At 40.7% G+C, this 23946-nt stretch overlaps 1 protein-coding gene across 2 annotated transcripts in view; it reads right to left on the reverse strand.

Moving 5' to 3' along the window:
* LOC136254490 (NACHT domain- and WD repeat-containing protein 1-like) overlaps positions 1-23946 on the reverse strand; it is a 38618-nt gene that overhangs the window by 12392 nt on the left and 2280 nt on the right. Inside the window, exons 2-11 of one of the 2 annotated variants that reach the window (XM_066047190.1) lie at positions 23394-23492; positions 20512-20729; positions 19352-19530; positions 6892-7046; positions 6617-6842; positions 6269-6515; positions 5585-5815; positions 4359-4646; positions 3114-3461; positions 1638-1929 (exon numbers count right to left, since the gene is read on the reverse strand). In XM_066047190.1, coding sequence (XP_065903262.1) covers positions 1638-1929; positions 3114-3461; positions 4359-4646; positions 5585-5815; positions 6269-6515; positions 6617-6842; positions 6892-7046; positions 19352-19530; positions 20512-20729; positions 23394-23492 — 2283 coding nt within the window. Of the gene's footprint in view, positions 1-1625; positions 1930-3113; positions 3462-4358; positions 4647-5584; positions 5816-6268; positions 6516-6616; positions 6843-6891; positions 7047-19351; positions 19531-20511; positions 20730-23393; positions 23493-23946 lie in introns of both variants that reach the window. The other variant, XM_066047189.1, reaches the window with a different exon arrangement.

Consider the following 23946-nt stretch of genomic DNA (forward strand, 5'->3'; position numbering starts at 1 on the left):
ACACATGCGCAATAACTATTACTCCAAACAAAGCACAACAGGTTACAACAAACATACACTATAGTATACAGCAACTATGGTGATACAATGCTAATTACAGTTTACATGTTACAGTAACCTGGTAAATTTTTGGGGAATTGGTATGACCAGAAACATAATAATTAACTTTGCATGGCCTAAATGCTGTATGTTTATTAACCCTGTAGTCAACATTGTGAAAAGAGTTTTTATTAACTGCAAATAGCCAAAAACTTGGTGTTATGATGGAAATGCTTCCAATTGTACCTATAAATTAATTCTGGGAAACTTTGAAACATTGTGAAGCTAAAATGGCTATGGCTCGCAGCCCCTTAAACCCTCTGCTGCCAGAGATTCTATACTCTTGTCAGCCCCTTCTCACATAAACTACTTACTCCACCACTGCATGTCTTGTTTTTTTACAGCAAAACTGCTCCTGATTGCAGCTAAATTGTTAAGTTGCATGGTCACATGCTTTAATCATTTAATGGTGTGGAGGAAACAAGGTTTCACACATTCATAGTGCTAAAACAGGAACTTGCCACTGCTGCTGGTTGTTTATCTTGCTAACTTTCTACCTAATAAATGAAAGATTTACCTTTCCAATTTGGACCAATATATGAACAGTTCAACAGAAATTTAAATCTACAATGACTGAGCACTATATTATTAGAGTGCATGTTCTACGCATTAAAATTAAACAAGTTTAATAACAAAAATTTGATCTTATATCAATCACTATTTATAATAATACGTTTGTAGAAAGATACAAGTGAGCCTGTTTGCACACAGCCTTTACATCGGACTATACCACCTACTGTATATGATTTCACAACTCTGACCCTGGTTATATATATACCGTATGACCAGAAATCTTGGCATGGAATTAATTGGCAATTTGGCGGATGATTACAAAATCTCTAAATCTTGCAATATTTTATTATTAGTGTTTTTAATATTTGAACAAGCTCAAGATCTACAGTAGCAAGAAACAATGTGCTGTGTCTAGCAAGCTCGTCAAGTATGGTGATGTTGAAGGTTGTCAAAAGAGAAGTATGTACAAGTGGAGGTTCATACAAAAATAGCTACCTTTACCTGTATGGGAGGTACAGTCTGCACTAAACTTTAGATTTTTGACATCAATGTACTGAACCTCAGCCTGCACGACCGCCTATAATATGGCTGAGGTCCTACTCTTTCATCAGAAGGAAGCAAAGATACATGTAGCAGAGATCGGCTTGAATGGAGAACGTTCCCAATCACTTTATTTCCATTTCAGATGGCTGGCTATGGACTACATAAACCTTTGTCCTCCATTTCACATGAAAGAGTCCCTACATGGGCCAGTACGTACTGTAGACAGTGAGATAGCTAAGTGTCTATAGATCTTTGTCAAAGAGAAGCCACTTAGCTAGCTTTAAAAAGTTATGTGGGACTCCATTTTATTAGACATGCATTTCATCAAATTAAACTCTTGCCAATCGCAAATCATTAAGAAAATGCTATTCTGCTTGCCAAAATTTCTGCTTGTACAGTATTATGAAGTTACAGTATTATGAAGTTACAGCTGTTCTACACATGTTACATATACAATATTTATATGTAACCTTTACTATCACCTGCTTCATTGCTTTGATCAACATTAGAATGTGAATCATTATGGATGTTAGCCAACTGACCACTAAAATAGTCACACAGTCCTTTGTAGATCAATTCCTTGTTGGGTAGTACATATCTTTTTGTTGCTACTAAACCAAAGACACGATGAGCCCAACACAAATGAAGTACTGTTCCATCAGTAATACGAAATTCAAGCAAATGCCTTAGAGAATAGAGAATTTCAGACCACAAATGAGCAGGAATATATCTGAGCCCATTCAGTGAAGGTGAATTAAATACTTCAGTGCATACCTGAGTACGTAATAATGTCATACTGATAATTATGATGTACAGTATAGTCTTATAGTGAGCACATGGTACAGGTTATATCCTCCAAATCACAATATTTACTAGCGTCATCACATATACATTATATCATACTTGTACTGAGCTAGTATATGAAAATTCATGAAGTAGGAATCCAACTGATCAATGTTGTGAAACAAAATATGAATGTCTTGGATGATGGTATTGTAATGTCGCTATGTGGTCCTACTTTGGAAAGCATTGCCAAAGTAGGAATTTTCCCACATACAGTGTAGTTATGCTACAATACCATAAATTCCTTAATATGGTTACATAGATCACAACCAGTAAGATTGGAGATTGAAGGTACGTACATAAATGTAAGTTAAGGAAAAGGCAGACACTCGCCACAAAGCAAGTAAAGGAAGCCTCTGGCAGCAATATGAAACACAGCTATTGCCACCTACTAAACCAGCACTAGGATGCACCACTCAGGTACTTAGGTCTTGTGCAGACAAATCCTCCAGGGGAAGGACCAGTAACCACAGCACTGTCCAGGTTTCACAGAAAGATTTTGCAGAATTCAAAGTTACATAACAACCCCAACACTGCTAAACAAAACAAGGATAGTTGGGCATTTACTTCCCAAGCTAACACCAGATACCCATTGATGTTACAACTAGGTGGACTACTTTTAGCCACCAGGTCCCCACTATACATGTGCAGCTGGGAAGATTGGAGCAATGTGCAGCAACTAGGCATAACCAGGCATCACTTTTGATTACCAGGTGATGCTCTAGCCACCAGAATATGCTGCCTCACCAGGCAACCAACTTTACGTGAGTTTGTTATTGAGGCATAAAATGGTGGTTGTACAATTAATGCATCATTTAGCCTCTAGCCTTTCGGCAGTGCGCAGTCTGGCAGGCAGACCAAAATTAAGTTTTTTATTTAACATTGGTATTTTTCTACAAGTTTTTTTTGGTATATAATTGACACTAAGGCTTTTTATAAAGGTGCTTTTTGTAATGTAAAACATTTCTATGATGCCTTTTACACAGTGTTTTGGTGAGCATCCTTTTAATTTTTTCAACAAGTAAATATATTTTTTGGGGTGGGGATAGGGAGGGTGGGGGAGGGAGATACTATACAGTACTACTACACTGCACAAACACACATTATAATGATACCTTTTCATCACAAACTAGCAAGTCCATCAATTCCATTTCACTCAGACCACTCTTGGCAGCTGTAATATATCCTAATGAATGTGAGACCAAAGTATAACCAACTCTTTCTTCTAGATCACCAAATAAACCCTCAACCATCGCAGCAACTGACTCTTCTGAGAATTCAACTTGACTAAATGATTTCCAATTACAAGCCTTAAGGGACAGCAATTTAACAAATAATAGGCTTGTTACAGTCTTTATCTGATTAGTAAAAGTGTTCCATTGTGAGGGTGCTAAACATCGGTTTTGTATGGACAAACAGTGCTCAAGAAATCTTTTAGATTCATCTGGTTTCAAGTATGGAATCTACAAGATATACAAATCTGTTGAATGAAAGCATGTTACATGACCATGGCATAAGCCAAGACATTGTATCATGCAGCCCACAGTCAGTGTACCACTAAAAAAATGCGTATACATGATGTTAACGTATGTACATAAGCCTATCTGTTTCAGTTTGGTAACCTAGAGTACAAACAAGCCTCCAAATGTTTTTCCTGTCATACCTCTCTCTAAAGAATACAATGAGCAATAAAGAATACAATGAGCAATGATTTCCTGCCTATCTGTTTCAGTTTGGTAACCTAGAGTACAAACAAGCCTCCAAATGTTTTTCCTGTCATACCTCTCTCTAAAGAATACAATGAGCAATGCCTGAGCACCAAGTTTGAAGACTGAGTTGCAAATAATAAATTTACAAAATAGACAGAAATTGATCAAGCATCTTTTATTTCAGATGGGCTATAACTACGTATATTCCATGCCACTCCAGTTGGTCATGAATAACTAGTGTTCCACCAATACAGCAATACTCTAACTGATACTCAGCAGTCTATTTCACTAATAATTTTATGCTTGATACTACTTATTTGTAAGTAGCTATAATTTAATTGTAATTATGTAATTGTAATTTTGTAATTGTAAATTTTGGATAGAGGCGTAGACTGTACATCCAAATCATACACACAATTAAGTAGCTATACCCATTAAAAAAAATCATATATTACAGTATATTGCTATAGTGCCTGTCCGGCAGATTCTTACTACTTGTATCTATTTGTACCAGCAAAACCTTGTAAGCTATGTGTTATTGGTGATTGTTCTATTAGAGTATCCCAATATAGTTTGATAAGTCACTGTTGCTCAATAAATAGTGGACTACAAACATTACAAATTATCAAACACAACCAATCATATAATCACCTCCACAAGGTTACTTGAAGAAGATCCATACATACTGCACAAGACAGGATAAACCCGAAACTGTGGGTCTTGCAGTGCTGATAATATTATCTTCACATGCTTTGAAATTTTAGCTGGTAGCCATGAAAGTCCAGCAGGGCCATCCTCTTCTGACAATTGATCTATGGCATCAAAAAGAAGAAACAGTGGTCTCTCTTGTGAGGGCAGTGTAAGAAGCTTTGCAAAGTACTGAACCAATGAGTGATATTGGTTAGGTGGTTTTGTCCCTAATCTGTAAACAACAGCAATCTACAGTGGTAACATATTGCCAATATAATGCAAAATCCATTCATTGCTAAACATACAGTTTTGCATATATTTGCAGAATAACTAATACACATGTGTGACTGGATTTGGTGTTTAAAATTACCTACTTTAGTGAATCAAAGCTACAGGAGGGGGCAGAAGAAGCAATGTTATTATGGGGGGGCTAGGGTGTAGCTATGGGGTGACCTACCTTAGCGTGTGTACTTTAGTGTGCGAAACACACACTAACATGTAAAGATTGCTAACCTAGGGGGAATCTGATACATGTACTTAGGTTACACACATGCCTACATACAATAACACATAAGATATAATCCTGATAAGTGGGCATGGCTCACAAAAGAAGCTAAGCTGCAGCAGGAGTCAGGATACATCATGATATGCTGACCTGGTTGCCCTGATCCGATCGGTTTCAACCCTGGTGTACATGTGTGACTCTGTGTGTGTGCGTGTGTGTGTGCATGTGCATGTGTATGTGTGTGTGTGTGTGCATATGTGTGTGTGTGTGTGTGTGTGTGTGTGGCACGTGTGTGTGTGTGTGTGTGTGCATGTGTGTGTGTGTGTGTGTGTGTGTGTGTGTGTGCATGTGTGTGTGTGTTGTGAGTGTGTGTGTGTGTGTTATGTGAGTGTGTGTGTGTGTGTGTGTGTGCATGTGTGTGTGTGTGTGTTGTGTGAGTGTGTGTGTGTGTGTGTGTTATGTGAGTGTGTGTGTGTGTGTGTGTGTGTGTGTGTGTGTGTGTGTGTGTGTGTGTGTGTGTGTGTGTGTGTGTGTACATGTGTGTGTGTGTGTACATGTGTGTGTGTGTGTACATGTGTGTGTGTGTGTACATGTGTGTGTGTGTGTGTGTGTGTGTGTACATGTGTGTGAACCCAAATGTTGTCTATGATACGTAACTTTAACTTAACATGGTACACTTTACCTGCTGGCACACACTCCTTAGGAGTAGCCGAATGCAACTTGAGTGATGACTGGTTCCAAGAAATCTCACTACAATGCATGCATTCTGAAGGTTGAATTTTTCTTTCAACATGCATGCAGCATGTGCCATAACGTATGTTTTTCCACTTCCAGAGTTGCCATAGAGTGCAAGTGGTTTCTCTTCATATCCATTAACATATTCAACAATCTTTGAGGAAATTTCCTTTCTTTCCTGGTTAAAGGAAACAAGCATACCACAATATATACTGCATGTACATATAGGTAATTTTACTGCATAATTTAACACACCCACTTGATTGTTGTTACAATTCCAACATGTATGTACTATACATAGCTATGTTTGCAACCACCACAAATGTGCATGACTTTCTTGATATTTAAGTATATAGCAATACTGGTTCCATACATAACTGAAAGTAATCCTATGTAATATTAACAGTATGATAGATTTGTACTAAACATAAGCAACTGCATAATGGCCATCTACGTCCTTACTTATTATCGAACATACGTATACATTATGTACTCGTATCCTGTACTTTTATTATTAAAGAAGTAACACAAAAATAATAATAAACTCCGATAGTCTGTGTGTATAAAAAGCACCTTTAGTTGTAGCAATTGACCAAATGCTATTGTAAAAGTATATAGTACCAACACTTACATAAAAATCTTCCAATTTCGATGTAGCGTAATGGGTATGCCAAACTATCTCCTGGTATAATCCATCCAATAGTTTTAATGCTGATGTAGTAGGGGTCATAACTTCAGTAATCTTGCTTTTCAAGGTGGCTAATGTTGTGTTGCACAGTTCAACAATATAGGCATTGTGCATTTCATCTCCAGCAACGTCTAAGCCAAGCCCCTTAATCCACTTGATGGGAAAATCATAAATACTTCTGGGATCCAAACTATAGTGAGATACGTACACTGTACATGTATGTCATTAGTATGGCAACCAAATGAGTAATACATCCAGTATACATGAATGGAGTGGTGGCACTGTACTAACCCAATGTACTTGGCTGTCATTCTAGTTTCTTTAAGATGATTTAAATTTTTCTGAGCATCATTGTCTAACTCCCCAGTTTCCCAAACAGTATCAAGATAAACATGCCGAGCAGGATCTTTTTTATTTACAGCATATAAGTTTGTAAAAACTCTCTTGAACCAGAGACAATGCTTATTAGGGTCACCAGGTGAGTGGAAAACTCCTTGAACAATTTCATCTTCCAAAACTACATAAATTTTAAATATTACACACTAACAATATACTAGCAACTTTACCTGAGTTTAGGTAAACCTGAACTTTAACTTTATCTTTTCCTAATGCATATTTGGCTGCTTTTCGGATAGAAGATTCCATTGAGTGAGCTATACTTAGCCACTCATTCCATTGTTGTAGCATTGCTTCTTTATTTGTATTGCCATACAAGGCAAACCTATTGATGTAAGTGTATAAAATAACCATCTGGTGGTTACATACAGACACAGCCTGTACCATACATAAATAGCTACTTGTGGACAAGAAATGACTAAGTGAACATGTAAGTGAACATGTGTAGATGACTAAGTGAACATGTGTAGTGATTTAGTAAACCTGTAAATGAGCTGTACCAATATCAAAATCTAGTATTTTGTAAATGAAGTAGGGATCTATGCAATAAAAAGTAGTGAAACAAGAGATGAATGATGGTATTACAGCATAGCTCAATGGAAAAGTCCCTACTTTGGCATTGATCAAAATAATTGTTATACGTAGCTAATGTGCCGAAGTAGGGCACATCATCATCTCTCTTTTTGTTGCATAGATCCCTACTTCATTTTTAAATTTATAGTTTTTAAAGATACTAGTTTGCTTAGCTTTTTGCTGTAGCACAGCCAGAATTTGTGACTGTTCTATTAGGATATCATACATGACTGTTGTATTAGAGTGACTGTTGCATTAGAGTATATCTCGAGTCAGCCAAGAGGTGTGCAGCTAGCTAGACCAATAAGGGGTGAGGTCATTCTGTTTGCTGTTAAGTAAACAACTAGATTGTTAAGAGGTGTCGTTTCTGTACTCTATTGCTATTAGTCCACCTAGATATTTAATTGAAGGTGTAATGAACTAGCTTTATTATAATTATTGTAATGACTTACTTTATAATTACTGCATCACATGACACTTAATATTTTTGTGTTTGTAATTGATTGAGCACGTGTGTGTGTTGTTCCAATTAACTGCCGCATCTATTGTCAGTGACTGTTGTTATTAATTGATTGTTATATTAGTCATATTACACTTTTGTTCCGATGTGAATGGATGGGACGCAACAAAGAAGGCTAAGAAATTGCCGACCTTACTTGAAGGGGAAGCTTTAGCAGCGTGGATGGAGTTAACCGATGAAGAAAAGAAGGATTATAGTGTGGCGAAGGACAAATTAATTAAGAAAATGGCGCCACTTGAATATGTGTTATTGGAAAAGTTTCAAAAACAATCAATCTTTTCTGGTGAATCAGTTGGTATGTATTTGTACGAGCTGAAACGACTACTACAGCAAGCAATGCCAGAATTGACAGCCGATGCGAGGAAGCAATTACTGATTCATCAATTCTTAGCGGGGTTACCCGCCTCACTGAGTCGTCAGCTTCGAGTGAGTGGTAACATGGCAGACCTTGATGAACTTGTACAACGTGATAAGACCTTGATGGTTGTGGACGGTGGTGAGAGGCAAACTGCGGCAGTTCACTCAGGCATTTCTGAAATCTCAGAGCTGAAATTCCAAATTCAAGAATTGGCAGCACAGGTGGAGAAGAGTGATAAGAACCCACCACAGTGCTACCTACTATTGCAAGCAGCCCGGCCATGTGCAGCGATATTGTCCGAACAGGGTCAGGGAGTGTAGGTGCTATATCTGTGGCAGGCCAGGTCATATTGCTGACAGTTGTTGGCTGTTGGTAAACAAGAAGGGGATGTCCCTGGGGGGCAACCGACATCCCTAATAAGAAAGAGCCCCACAAATACTGTAGTAGTAGCCACCACCAAGATACAAACAGCTGTAATTATGGGAAAGATGGGACACTCTACCTTGGAGGTAATGCTTGATTCCGGTTCTTCCATATCCTTATTAGCACAATCTAGTGTTGAGAAAATGACTAACACCATAGAGAAACCAGTTCCAAGGATTCTATTGAGAACAGCATCAGGTGTATCACTTTCTACTGTTAAGTACATCACAACATCTGTGCTGATCCAGACATGGAGGGAGACACCTGTACAACACAGTTTTTTTGTGGTTAGTGATCTTATTTCCCCTGCTATTTTAGGACTTAATTTCTGACAGCATCACAACCTTGTTCTGGATTTCTCTGGAAACACAGTTCAAGTGTACCCCAAGAGTATACAACTACCAGAGGAACATCAACAGTTGAAACAGATGGTGAAGGATGCCCAGAATAACAAACTTCATGTTGGTATGATATCAGCTCTATGTATTGACTCCAGTGTAATGCCAGAAGAGTGTGCCATTCCTGATTTTGGTGCCCCTTATACTTATGTACTACCTGAGAATCGCAGTGGGGATTTTAAGCAGCTAGTGGAAGAACACAAAATCTTATTTGATGTCAGACCGGGGAAAACCACACTTGACTGTCACTACATTACAACAAAGGGCCAACCTATTCGTGTATCTCCACGACGCATTCCAGGGCACTATCATCAGAAGTTGTTAGGCAGATTGAATCGATGCTAGCACAAGGGGTCACAAAAGATAGTAGCAGCCCGTGGATGTCCCCTACTGTTTTTGTACCCAAGAAATCCGGAGAACTAAGAATCTACGTAGACTACAGGTCCCTTAACAAACAGACAGCCAAAGATTCTTATCCCTTGCCACTCCCTGACGGAGTACAGGATCGTCTTAATAATGCTGCTGTGTTCTCCACTTTAGACCTCCACAGTGGATATTGGCAGCTCCCAGTGGCAGAAGCTGACCAGCCTAAGACTGCGTTCTGCCCTGGACCAGGAATGGGCCTCTACCAGTTTTGCCGCATGCCATTCAGGCTCTCAGGAGCACCAGCATCTTTCCAGAGACTAATGGACTCTGTATTGCGTGGCCTGCCATTTGCGTCAACATACCTAGATGACATATTGGCCCAAATGTGGAATGCCATAAGAACCATTTACGGTGTTCTGCCGCCTGCAAGATGCGGGACTAATCCTGGGTGGGAGAAAGTGTTCCATTGGTGTGCCTAAAGTGTGTTACCTAGGCCACATTTTCTAAGCTGATGGTATTCAACCAGACCTTAACAAGGTACATGCAGTGCAATCCTGGCCAACACCATGTGATGTTACCACCCTTCGTCAGTCGTTGGCCCTTGCTTCTTATTATAGAAGGTACATACATAAATTTGCTGATGTTGCCGCCCCACTTCATGGTCTTACACAGAAAGGTGTGTTGTTCAAATGGACTTCTGTTCATGATAATGCGTTTTCATTCCTAAAATCCAAACTAACTCAATCACCTATCCTGGCTTGTCCAGATTTTTCTCCTAATGCTCATCCTTTTGTGTTGCAGACAGATGCCTCTGCTGTGGGATTGGGAGCTGCGTTGGAACAAGGAGGACATGTGATTGCCTATGCCAGCCGGACATTGACCAAAAGTGAGTCAAATTATAGTGTTATACAAAGACAGTGTTTAGCTACTGTATTTGGTATGAAACAATTTCATCACTATTTGTTAGGATGTTCTTTTACTCTGGTGACAGACCATGCACCGCTCCAGTGGCTTTCCGCACAGAAAATGGAAGGTCTTCTTCAGCGTTGGGTCTTAGCTAAGCAAGAATACACCTTTGACATCATGTATCAAAAAGGGACAGAAAACATTAATGCAGATTCACTGTCACGTAACCCAGTATCTGTACCGCACTCAGTTGCAGTCACATCCTCACAACCTGTCACCACCGACATACAAGTGGCTCAGTTAGAGGATTCAGTAGTCAAGCAGCTTCATAGGAGATTGTCCTCATCCACCAAGCCTGTTATCACAGGTAAAACACAGCCACTACTTAATAGGTGTTTACAACTTTGGCAACAGTTGTCTATTATTGATAATGTAGTGTGCCGCACATACACCTCCGGGCTTTCACAGCAGCTAATTATTGTCCCAGTACTTCCACTTTCAATGCAATGGTCTGCAATCTCTCAATCACACAATATTCCCATCAAGGCATTGCCAAGACACTACAATGACTTCAGGAGTCTGCTTATTGGGTTGGAATGGCCCAAGATGTTGCTAAGTATTGTAAACAGTGTACTGTATGTCAGCAAGTGAAGTTACCAGCACCCACCCCAGCTCCTCTAACGAATGTGCCGATTGGAGGGCCATGGCAAATGCTGGCTGCTGACATTTTGGAGGTCCCAGTTTCACGTCGTAATAATAGATACTTACTGAGCTAGTGGATGTTTCGTTACCCAAGGAATTGAGGCAGCAGGATGTAAACAGCATTTTGATTGAGCCCACTGATAACGCTAAGCTTCCACAACACCTAATGGCGGCCAGAGCCCTTAGTCCAGTCCTAAGTGGCAGACATGCCCTTCTCCAGGTGATGAACAGCAGCCCAACAGCTGCTACCATCTATAAGGGGACCAAAGTAGGGATTGCTACACCGCTATCAGAATTGCTTATGGTAGATGCCATCGAACAGTCATCCATGTCGCAGCCCGCCCCTAATGTAGACCTCACAGAATCCATGTCCCAATTTGATCCTAATGTAGACTTTACAGAATCAGATCTTCTACTGACCAACAGCGGGAGCTTCTTGCGCTGTTACATCAATACAGGGATTTGTTTGCTAATAAGGATCAGCCCCTAGGAGACATGTCAGTTGTAAAGCATACCATCTACACAGAGGGCCCGCCCATCCGTGAACTTGTACGCCGTCAGCCATTAGTCCTACAAGATGCTATTGATGAAGAGGTACAGAAGATGCTTCAGCAGGGAGTTGTTCACCAGAGTTTTAACCCCTGGAGTTCACCAGTGGTCATGGTACAGAAGAAAGATGGATCCTGGCGATTTTGTGTGGACTACTGTAAGCTTAATAATGTAACCCACCACGATGCTTATCCTTTACCATGCATAGATACCACCCTTGACTCACTTGCTGGCTCAAAGTTATTCACAACTTTAGATTTGGCCTCCGGCTATTGGCAGGTAGAGGTCGACCCTAAGCACAAGGAGAAAACAGCCTTCTCTACATCAAGGGGGAATTTTGAGTTTAACATTATGCCTTTTGGCCTGATGAATGCTCCGGCCACATTCCAACGTCTGATGGAATGTACCTTGGCTGGACTATCTGGCATGCACTGCTTAATTTACTTAGATGATATCATTGTTTTTAGTGCGAATTTCGCTGATCACCTAACCCGACTATCATCTGTCTTTGATAGGCTCAGAGTTGCAGGTTTGAAGCTAAAGCCGGAGAAGTGCCATTTTGCCAAGACACACGTCACCTACCTTGGTCATGTTATCTCAAACGAAGGGATTACACCAGACAAGGCTAAAATAACATCAGTGGCCAATTACCCAAACCTCAAAACAGCAAGGAGGTCAAACAGTTCATAGGATTGTCCAACTATTATCGCCGTTTTATCCTTTCTTATGCCGCAATAGAAGAGCCCCTGCATCAGCTTCTTCATAAGAACAATAAGGCTTTTGCTTGGACAGCTGAGTGCGACACCTCCTTCAATATTCTTAAAACCAAACTGACCACTCCACCAGTCTTAACTTTCCCTCAGTTTAAGGCACCTTTCATAGTTGCAACTGATGCCTCGGACCATGCTATCGGTGGAGTCCTCAGCCAAATACAAGATGGCCAGGAGAAGGTAGTTGCATATTGGAGTTGCCAGTTACAAAAGTCGGTAAAAAAAACTACTCCACTATTGAACGGGAGGCACTTGCTGTTGTTAGTGCAATTAAAGAATTTTACCCGTACTTGTATGGATTTACTGTTGACAGACCATAACCCCTTAACTTCACTCAAGGGACTTTACACTGGTGGACGTCTTGCCCGTTGGTTATTATACCTCCAACAGTTCAATTTCACTTTTGAATACAAGAGTGGGGCAAGTCACTCCAATACCGACACACTCTCCAGAATACCCCCAGTCTCAGAAAACTTGCTCACAGCAACAGTGGATGAAGTCTCCCTGGCCAACCCGGACACACTTAAGGTAGAGCAACTCCGGGACCCAGAGCTTGCTGTCTTGAAGCAGCATTTGGAACAAGGGACTGTGCCAAGTGGGTGCCCCCCAGGCCTACGGAAATGTTTTATCAAAGATGGCATTATTTGCCGCGAATATAAGGAGGTTGCCACCCAGCTGGTACACACACAGTCAGTTGTCCCTCATAGTCTCAGAACTGTTGTACTCAAGGAAGTGCATGATCACCTTGGTCACCTTGGTGTAGAGAAGACCCTTGGCCATGTAAAAACTCGTTTCTACTGTGTAGTGATATGTTAATGAACATGTGACTATCACGAGTAACACCTGCATCCTGTGTAAACATCACATGTCTATCATATGACTGTACTTGTATGGTTGTACTCTGTCTGTATAAATATGTGTACTTTACAAGTCATGATCAGTTATATAGGCTAGTCACGTGGAGTCCTATAAGGGCCCAATGCTACATACTGGCCTGGTTACGAACAAGCTGTGGAGTCCTGGGTTAAGCAGTGTGAACAATGTCAGAGGTGTAATCCCCCACAACCAAATCCTTCTGCACCATTAGGGACCATCAGCTCATCCAGACCTTTCGAGAAACTGTCTTGGGACATAATGGGGCCCCTCCAACTTCAGCACAAGGGAATAAGTACATCCTCGTTATCACTGACTTCTTTACCAAGTGGGTGGAAGCATTTCCCCTCAAGGATACCACAACTAATACCCTAGCCAATATCATACTGAATGAGGTAGTGTGTCGCTATGGAGTGCCAACCTACATCCATAGTGATCAAGGGGCAAACCTTTGTAGTGCTGTCATCAAATCACTTTGTCAATTGTTGGGATTTACAACCACAATAACTTCAGCGTACCATCCTGAGGGCAATGGACAAGTAGAAAGATTCAACTGGACTATTGAAACAATCTTGGCAAAAACAGTACAGAATGACCAACACGACTGGGATTCCCAACTTCCCAAGGCCCTCTTTGCCTACCGTACAGCAATTCATGAATCCACCAACTTCATCCCATATCACCTCAACTTTGGTCACTCAGCTCAACTCCCAATTGATTTGATGCTTAGCCGAATACAGACCAGTGCAATCCAATCCTATCCCCAGTTTGTGCAAGCAGCTCACCAGCAATTGAAAATGTCTCAGAACATTGTCCGAGAACAGCTGAAATCACAACATGCTCGGCAAAAGGCTCTACATGATCGTCATGGTACTGTAGAAGAGTTACAGGTGGGTGATCGAGTATGGTTGTACAATCCTGTGGTACCGAGGGGGAGTACAAAGAAGTTCGCATCGTTGTGGAAGGGTCCTTACACTGTAATAGATAAGCCAGGTGTTGTCAACTACAAAATTCAACTGATTGGTGGAACTCAGACATTTGTGGTCCACAGGAACCGACTAAAACTCTGTCAGACACCACCACAGCAAATTACGGTTCAGTAACCGAAGGATCACTCTTACAGTGACATTACAGCTGGCCGAACGTCTGGAGTAGCAGGATACACAAGTTGTACAAATCTGCCGCCACAGGATGTACCAGAGTCAAGACAACCCGACACTCACCCTCAGAGAGCTCGCAGGCCTCCACCAAGGCTGGATGATTATGTACGACACTGATCTTTGATAGGATGCTAAGACTGGTGAGGGAGTGATGTAACATTGGTATAGTATTAAACTTACTCAACACTGCACACACTAGCTACTGTACACCAATTGTTATGTAACATTAATTAGAAAACGCCATTGTAACCTTAATTAGAATCTCATCACGTGACTCTGTACATGTGCTTTCTGACGGTTATTATTGTGAATTGTGTTTGTCGTCGTCGCTCGAGTACACCACGCTACAGTAGGCTATCATGATACCATATCAAAGGCCAGGGAACTGCTGTTGCTTTTCCGTCGTGCTGACATGCCAATTACCAATGTCAATCATCTGCTGACAAGTCATAATGAAGAGCGCCTAAGGGGAGTAAAGGAGGCCCTACAGCAGATGTCTCAACAGCTTGCCTCATTAAGTATTCGTCAACCACCCAATGCAGCCAGTCGAATGTGCTTCAACTGTGGACAACCTGGACACATTGCCAGAAACTGTAGGTTGCCTGTTACATCACAAGTGGAGTGTTTTAATTGTGGTAGGAGAGGCCACATTGCTAGGAGTTGTAGACAGCAGGGAAATGATCAAGGGGGCCCTTGCCCTTCCCAAGTAGGGAAGGGTCCCTGTCCATAGACTACAATGCTCGCATTGAACACACACCAGCCATCTCAACACCCACCATACCCGGGAGAGCAGCATACACAACTGGGAGTATCAATGGACAGTGCATTGACATTCTATTAGACTCTGGAACATCTTGTTCTGTAGTCCACTCTAATTATATCCTACCAGATGATGTACGGCCATTGATATCTGTCACACTGGTTAATGCAGATGGCAGCAGTCTCTCCCCAACTGGCACCACTACAGCACAAGTGGCCCTGAATGGCCTGGACACATCCCACAACTTCATTGTTGTCAACAATCTATCAACCCCCGTGATACTGGGATGCAACTTCCTCTCCAAGCATGGTGTGCTACTGGACTTTGGCATGAACACATTCCACTGTAAGAACTCTTGTGCTCAGCCCAAAAGGCTTAACATGCAGACAGAGTGCTAGTACTTGACGATGATCTTCCACAAGCCGTACCCTGTCCAGTACAGCAGAGCTCACAAGTTGATGTTGACATGCCAAAGAACTACCACCCAGCCTTGGAGTCAGTGCTGAAAGATCATGAAGGGTTGTTTAGCTGTCAACTTGGCAAGACAAATGTGGCCAGACATGTAATTGATACAGGTGATTCCCATCCAGTAAAGTTACCACCTCGTCCCATTTCCTTTCACTACACTGAACAAATGCACAACCAACTACAGGAGATGGCGAAAGAAGGGATTATTAGACCAAGCAACAGCCCGTGGTGTGCTCCAGCTGTGTATGTCCCAAAGAGCAATGGAGATGTGAGAATATGTGTTGATTTTGTTCAACTTAATAAATTAACTAAAAAGGACTCCTACTCTGTTCCACGGGCAGATGGGCCCCAGCTGGAAAGAAGATATTCTCTAAGATTGATCTCCGAAGCACATATTGGCAGTTCCCGATGAGTGAAGAGTCCATGGAGAAGACAGTCTTCTGTCCAGGTCCTGGTTATGGTTTGTGGGAATTCACTGTGATGCCGTATGGGTTGACTGGAGCGACTCAGACATGCCAACGTGGATTAGATGAAGTACTGAATGACTGTAAGGATTGTGCAGATAATTATGTAGATGATTGCATCATATTCTCTGACACACTAGGCTCACACATTGACCACCTGCAACATGTCCTGGGTCAACTCCAGTCAGCAGGGTTTACTCTCAGGGGCTCCAAATGCTGCTTCGGGATGAGCTCAACCACTCATCTGGGCTTTGACTACTCTGGTGATGCCCAGTGCAGAAAAGACCCGAGCAATTGTTGATTGGCCAATGCCAACTTCTCAGAAAGAAGTCAGGTCGTTCTTAGGGTTAGCTAATTTTTATCGTCGTTTTATCCCTCAGTTCTTGAGCATTGCTGCTCCCCTCAATGACCTAACCAGCAGCAAAGCTACTTTTAGATGGACAGATCAGCACCAGGCAGCATTCAGCAAATTCAAAGATGCCCTGAGCTCTCTTCCCATCCTTGACCACCCCAAAAGGTCTGACACCTTTGTGCTGACAACGGATGCCCCTGAACATGGTGTGGGTGCAGTGCTCTCCACCTCACGTGGTACTGTAGTGGAGTATGCTAGCCGTTCCCTGACTGCTGCAGAGAATAAGTACTGCACTATTGAGCAAGAGTGCTTGGCCATTGTGTGGGCCACACGAAAGCTGAGGCACTATCTGATAGGGGCACAATTTACCCTCGAAACAGACCATAACCTCTTGAATGGCTGGAATCAGCTAGGAAGAGCCATGCACAAACACAAAGACTTGAGCGCTGCGCTCTGGAGCTTCGGTCTTTTGAATTTGATGATGTGCACCGCCCTGGGAAATTTAACCAGCATGCAGATGCCCTCTCTAGATTTCCTGTGGCAGTAGTTGGAGTAAACCCGTCTATCTCCATGTCTGCCTTATCAGCTGCACAACTAAGTGATCCTGTGTTGTCAGTAGTCCACAGTCATTTGCAATCCAACAAGTCCCCCCCTGCTACAGGAACCTGGAGCAAGTTTCCCCTGAAGCGATACAGGAAACTTTGGTGTTAATTACTACTCCAAGACTCAGTTGTTTGATGTAAGGTCAAGTCTCAATCTATGTCTGATACCAAGCTTCTGATTGTTGTGCCACCCTCCCAGCAAAAGATCTTCCTGACAATAGCTCATGAAGACTCAGGACATCAGGTAATTGATTGCACCCTGTCAAGACTCTCTGAGGTGGCTTACTGGGTAGGAATGGGGAAAGATGTCGTGAGTTATTGTACACACTGTTTTAAGTGTCAAGTGTCTAAAGCACCTCCAAGCAAGCCGGCTCGCTTACAGCCAGTGATTTCCAGCAAGCCTTGGGAGTTAATTGCAGTGGACATACTCAAGGTTCCTAGATCTGCAGAGGGAAACCAGTACCTATTGGTGGTTCAAGACTACTTCTCTAAGTGGCCCTTTGCCAGCAATAGCTGATCAGACGGCTGAAAGAATAGTCCAGGTTCTAAGAGACAAAGTATTCAAACTAGTTGGACCACTGTCGCGCCTCCATTCTGATCAGGGACAGAACTTTGAGAGCCGATAACTGGGTGATTTGTGCAGGGATTTTGGGGTGAAGAAGAGTCACACAACCCCTTACCACCCTATGGGGGACAGGCTTGTTGAACGTATGGATAGATCTCTCCTTAACCTTCTGAGGACATACGTTGAGAAAGAGAACGACTGGGAGAGGCACCTGCAATTGCTTTTGTTTGTTTACAGGACCACCAGGCACGCTAGTACTGGCCTCTCCCCTTATGAGGTCCTATTTGGTTGCAACCCCCCCCCCCCCCCCCCCCCATTGTCAACTCCTGGACTCCCAGGCTCTGTCGTACCTGATCCTTGTGAGTATAGTGCTGCTTTGAAGAGAAAACTTCTTGAGTTAAGAGAAATGGTTGATGCTAATATTGTGTAGTCAGCAGAACATCAGCAATCCTGTTATGAAGACAGTGGGTGCTTTCCCCAGTTTAAAAAGGATCAAAGAGTTCTCCTCAACAACCCAACGAAGGGAAAACTGAGTTCACGATGGACTGGACCGTGGACAGTTGAGAGTATGAAGAACACTATCACTGTTGTGCTCAGGATGGAGGCTGCTAATTGTACAGTTCATGTCAACCGTGTCCGACCCCTATTGGAAAAAGATGTGGGCAACCATGTGTCATCAGATTGGGTCCGCCTTTGTTTTATTATGAACCAGCACCACTGTGCTCTGTACCTGAACGTTCTGATCATGTTGCAGTGGAAACTCCACCTGGAGTCAGTAGCGCCCCCCATTGTCACAAGAAGTGGAAGAACTATGAAACCAGTTCAACATTATGGAGATCCATTGAGCTAAGGGGGTAAGTGTGTGACACTGTTACATGACTTGTACTGTAATTATTATTTAGTAACATGATGTCATAGTATTATTGATCACGTGTACTAGTTTGTTATGGCATGTTGTACTCTATTGTTTTGGTGTGCATCCCTTTGTATTGCTGCACACGTGTTTGTGACTGATAACAAACTGTAGTCTGCTGGGTCATTCTAAGTTGTTACATATATATGGACTAATACTATTCCGTAAAGGTGACTTTTAACGCATAAAATGTCTCTAGGATGATTTTATAAGGCAGAATTTTGGGTACTGTGCAAGATTTTCAAGGCGATCCCTACTTAAACGGTACTACGGTACCATTTGATGTAATCACACAATCAATATGTACTCTATTCCTGTTAGTCAAATCTATTATCATCATATGTATCTCCACACTAACCAGTTCCAGCACCACAATAGCCAAAGTGCCAAAAAGCAGTTTCAAGTATACATGTATATCACTAGGCATGAGCCAATTATGCTTTGAAAATTGTCTATTATGCTCAAAATTATGTTCTCAAAATCAAGATTATGCTCAAGAGCTGACTGTTTTATTAGAGTATATCAGCATTTCCTGACTGCTGTGTTAGAGTAAATGACTGCTCTATTAGAGTATCTCGATCTTATTTCCATAAAGTGTGAATAATCAGTCAAGAAATAGTAAAAACAATAACACTGCAAGGTTTTTGATATGAAATGCAGTAATAATGTGCAGTGTGTTCAAATTGTGCAGTATTTTTGGCACGCGCATTGGACATTTTAATTAAAATTCTTGAAAATCATCCTATTATGCTGGCATAATGCTTGATGCTTTTGTTAGCCTATTACGCTCAAAATTATTCCGGCATAATTGGCGCAAGCCTATATATCACAAGTAACTCATAGCTGTTAACTCATATGGTACAATACATGTGTAGGTACCTGTACATATAGGAGAATGTAATTCTTACTTTTTCATTGGTGATTGCAAAATGTACTCAGGAGGATTGGCATTGTTGTCCAAGATATACCATTCTAAGATCAACTTTTTTGCTGTATGATCATCAATCATTGGATATATAAGTTGAAAATCTTCTTTCAGAATACTGAATGGAAGTTTTCTTGGACAGTAACGATGAGACAGTAACATCTGGAATAACACATATTAAAAAGAAGTAAAATTTAATTACAGGACAATAATCAAACCCAAATATTTCATCTCTAAAAGTAAGGATTGAACAACTAATGACACTTTGGTATAGTGGTACCTAACCATCAGGGAGAAAAAATTATACCTATTGCCAGAGTTACGTAATAATATTACTTTTACAGTTACGTAACAATATTACTTTTACAGTAACGAGTAGTATAATGCGTTACATGACAAAGTAGCGAGTAATATGTAACGGATATTACATCCGGAAATTGTAACAAATGTAACTCGTTACTTCCTTTTAAGGCGCAATGTATCCAGGCACGTGATTGATTGCATTTTCGATCCAGACAAGACTGGAGATAGCGGTATACGCATGGACAAAGAATGATAGTGTATGGGGAGTGCCCTTGAGGCCAAGATACAACAACAAAGTATGTATTTGTAGCTGAACTACACCAGAGAAACACGTGTCTCGTTCGTGTCAGTTGTAGGCTGGTAGCTTGTATTTAGAAGATTGGACTTACTTTATAGTTTGTAACGAACAAATGTAATATGTAATATTATTACTAGTTACAGCCCTCAGAGTAGCGAATAATATGTTACTCGTTACTTTTTTCAGTAAGTAATATGTAACTGTAGCGTGCTACATCGCGTAAAAGTAACGAGTAATATGTAACTAGTTACATTTTTAGTGTAACGACTCCAACTCTGGCTATTGCATAATATCTGATTGCTTGTTCATCTGTTGACTAAATTAGGCCACTAATAATTTGGTCACTTTTATTTGCTTTTCTCAACAAGAAAGAGGACTGGCTATATACTGTATGCAAAACCACATGCAAGTGTGGTTTAGGATCCTTCCATGCAAAGTATTGACATACTGGGTACTTTAGCTACTATATAGTACCTTATAAAAGTGGATTTCCATGAAACCTAACATGTATGTACACCTGTACATAATTGTGAGGTTCTTACCATAAAACTTGGCCCTACAGAGAGCTCTTGGCACAGTTTGATTTCATGCATTGATTTCTTCAAGTGGCGTGGATCATAAGCAATACTGTACTCTTCCTTTAAAACTTCTTTATTCCAATAAAGATCAATCATATGAAGATGATATCCATGTTGGTGACAAAAATGTTTTAGTTGGGGAAAGACTGTTGACATTAAAGCATTTCGTTCTTCCACTGAATCTGTAAGGTAAAGAACACACAGAGTAGTACTAATGACACCATATACATGAATATAATAAAGCTATGCATGCAGATACAGCATAAGTCAATATCGCAGTAAATACATAGAAACTGATATGGACACAGTACAATGCAATGATGAAAGAAGATTGCCTGTATTGTGTTGTGTATATCAAACTTTATACTCAAATGGTAGTCATACAGTATAATGTACTGTAACTATTCATGTACAAGTAAATCAAAACATATTATTGGCATGAACCTTTTCATTTTACTTCGGCACATATATACCTACTGTAACACTTTCACACCTCAGATCAAAGGAATTCCAGAGGATACATTTGCCATGTATACCTCCTCAACACAGGGAGACATCTAAATGTACACCGGCGTACATTGAAATGTATCCCGGGAAAGTGGTTGCACTTCTAAAAGAGCAAGCCACTTTCATCAAAGCAAGTATGGCTTTGATGTGGATGAGGTAGTGGTACCACCCTCTGTTTGTTTTATACAAGTTCAGACCGAAATCGATTGTGGGAATAAATCAATGCTCAAGTGATGATTACCACAAATTGAAGTGTTGCCAGAAGCAGCAGTCAAATGAAGGCATTTCGGTATCCTTGCCGTTCTACAAGTTGGAAAATGTTAATCTTACAGTGCATTCCCAAGTGTTTCGGCACGTATTTGAATGTGGACACGCCCACATTACAGATGACACGAGTTAACCACTCTATAACGAAGCTTACCCCTTTAGGTCTTTAGTATACGTTGTGATTAGTCTTTAAACAACGCGAAAGCATTAAAACACTTGTAACTTCCCCAAAATTTGCCCTACTCGACTTTGCGCGATATCCGTAGGACTCGTTCGTTTATTATAACAATCGTAGCTACAACGTTACTGGCTGCCTAGCCATAATCAAATCTTTCAGGCATGCATATATAACAAATCCAGTGATTTCACTCATATTGGGATTAAGCTTATCAGCCTTAACGGAAAGTTACATGTTAGCTGTAACATGGGCACTTGTGATTTGCCAGAAATGTATGCCTGCAGTCCTTGGGCTGCGCCCTTGGACTTTGGGCATACATTTCTGACAAATTACTCATGCTCATGTTACAACTATAAAATGCCAGGCTATATACGAAATGTAGCCGGTCTACAGCCGGACAGTGATTATATAGACGTTGATGCTGAAATCAATTGTGGGGATCGAATAATACTCACGTGATTAGGACGCACGACTTGGATTTTGCTATGAAAACCAATCAAACGGAGAGCATTTTGTTATCCTCGCCATCCTACGAGTTGAAAAACGTTGGGCTAAGGTGAAAACTAGTGCTATAGTTTATTCATTCGATAGTTTCCGCACATTTCAAATACGGACATGCCCCCATCACGAAGCTACCACTCTGCATGGAGTATTCACTCTACAAGCAAGCTTACTTGTCTAGGCTTTTAGTGATCTGCGTAGTTTTCCCATAAATGATTCAATAGCACTGATTAAAACATTAAATTCGCGTAACGGAAATTCTTCGTGATATCTCTAGGATATGTCCGTTTATCATAATCGAGCATAACCAGAACGTACTAGCTGTTGACCCATAATCGAAAATTTTAGGTGTGCATATATAATACATCCAGTGGCTGCACTCGTATTGGCTTGGGTGGTTGATCGCCCTGTATAGGCTATCAGCCTAACAAGTGTTACATATTAGCTGTAACACAGGCACTCGGGCTTTGCCTGATATGTATGCCCTCATGCCTGTGTTACAACTATTACCTGTATAATGGTTCTTAGTGGAATACTGGAAAATTTGTGCGGTTTGTATAGAATACAAAATTTCTTCCAAAACAAGTTGATGTTGTGCTACTTCTAAAATCCAGGCACCTATGTATTTAAAACTGTCCCTTTCTAGATTATAGGCAATTAATCAACATTGTATATAATTTAGTACTATTAATTTAGCTAGATAATTAGTAAATATAATGTATTTTGTAATTCATTTAATTATTATTTTGCAATGTGGTAATTATGTTGCTATGCACTGCTAAGGAAGTGTAACTTAAATAAGAAAAAAATCACTTTAAACTACAAGTTATGCACAGAAGTATCTTCTCAGCAGTTTTGTATATAGCGTGTCTTTCGCCTTTTCTCGCACTGAAAGCCTTGAAGCTGCCCTTGATATTTGTTCGCATAAATATGGTACATGACTCACTTTCAACTCAAAGAAATTCTTATCACTCCTGGTAGCCTATGAGGTTTTAAGCTCATAGCCCATTGTGAAAGGCATTCATAATGTATTTAACAATTTCACAAATAACCCAGCACAAAGCAATAGCTTACCTACCTGGAAGGATAATTATACTGGCACTGTACATGTACAGTTTAAGCACTGGCACTGCTTTTAACACAATATTATTTTTTTCTCACGTGGTGGAAGGACACAAACGCACACACACGATTTAAGAACCAGGTGTGCATCCCAAAGGCTGGCTACCAGGCATGCACCTGGTTTACAGTCTTTTGCAACCTTATAGTGACATACTGTACTGTAGTTATTTTATTATATGAACAGGAATGTGTCACAGTTGAAAGAAAAACTACAAAATTTGTGAAGTATTTATATTTGCATTATACATGTTACGTACTTGTGTAACCATACCTATAGGATTTGAAGAAATGAATAATCGAATAGTTCTTGACACAGGTTTTTCGTCAGCGAATACTCTTCCAGACAGCACATCAAAAAGATGTCTTTGACCTTCAAAGTCAAATATACATAAGTTCATCACAAAAACACCGCTATGCAATAAATATATGTAGAATGAAAGGGAATTGAAAGTGACGACGTAGTGAAGATGAAAATCTATTGAAATGAACTTCAAAACACTTCATCAACTCAACATTTTGAAACAATACATCACTTCCTGCTAACAATGGCCACCTCATTATTATACAACAACCAGGTCTAGCAAGTCTCCATGCTATTTCATTGTTTTACATTTTGTCAACATGTTAATGAAGTTATACGACATAGTGTGGCCACATACTATATATACGAGATCACATTACATATGCAACATTCCATAGATAGAACAACCAGCTGAACAGACAGTAAATTGACAATGTCGTAAAGTCTATTAGTAGTATGTAGTTGTACAAGATAACTGTTGGTTTGCTGAAAGCCTTTAATGGGCACATTTAACAAGATTATC

This window comes from Dysidea avara, chromosome 4 (genome assembly GCF_963678975.1).
Source record: "Dysidea avara chromosome 4, odDysAvar1.4, whole genome shotgun sequence".
Classification (NCBI taxonomy): Eukaryota; Metazoa; Porifera; class Demospongiae; order Dictyoceratida; family Dysideidae; genus Dysidea; species Dysidea avara.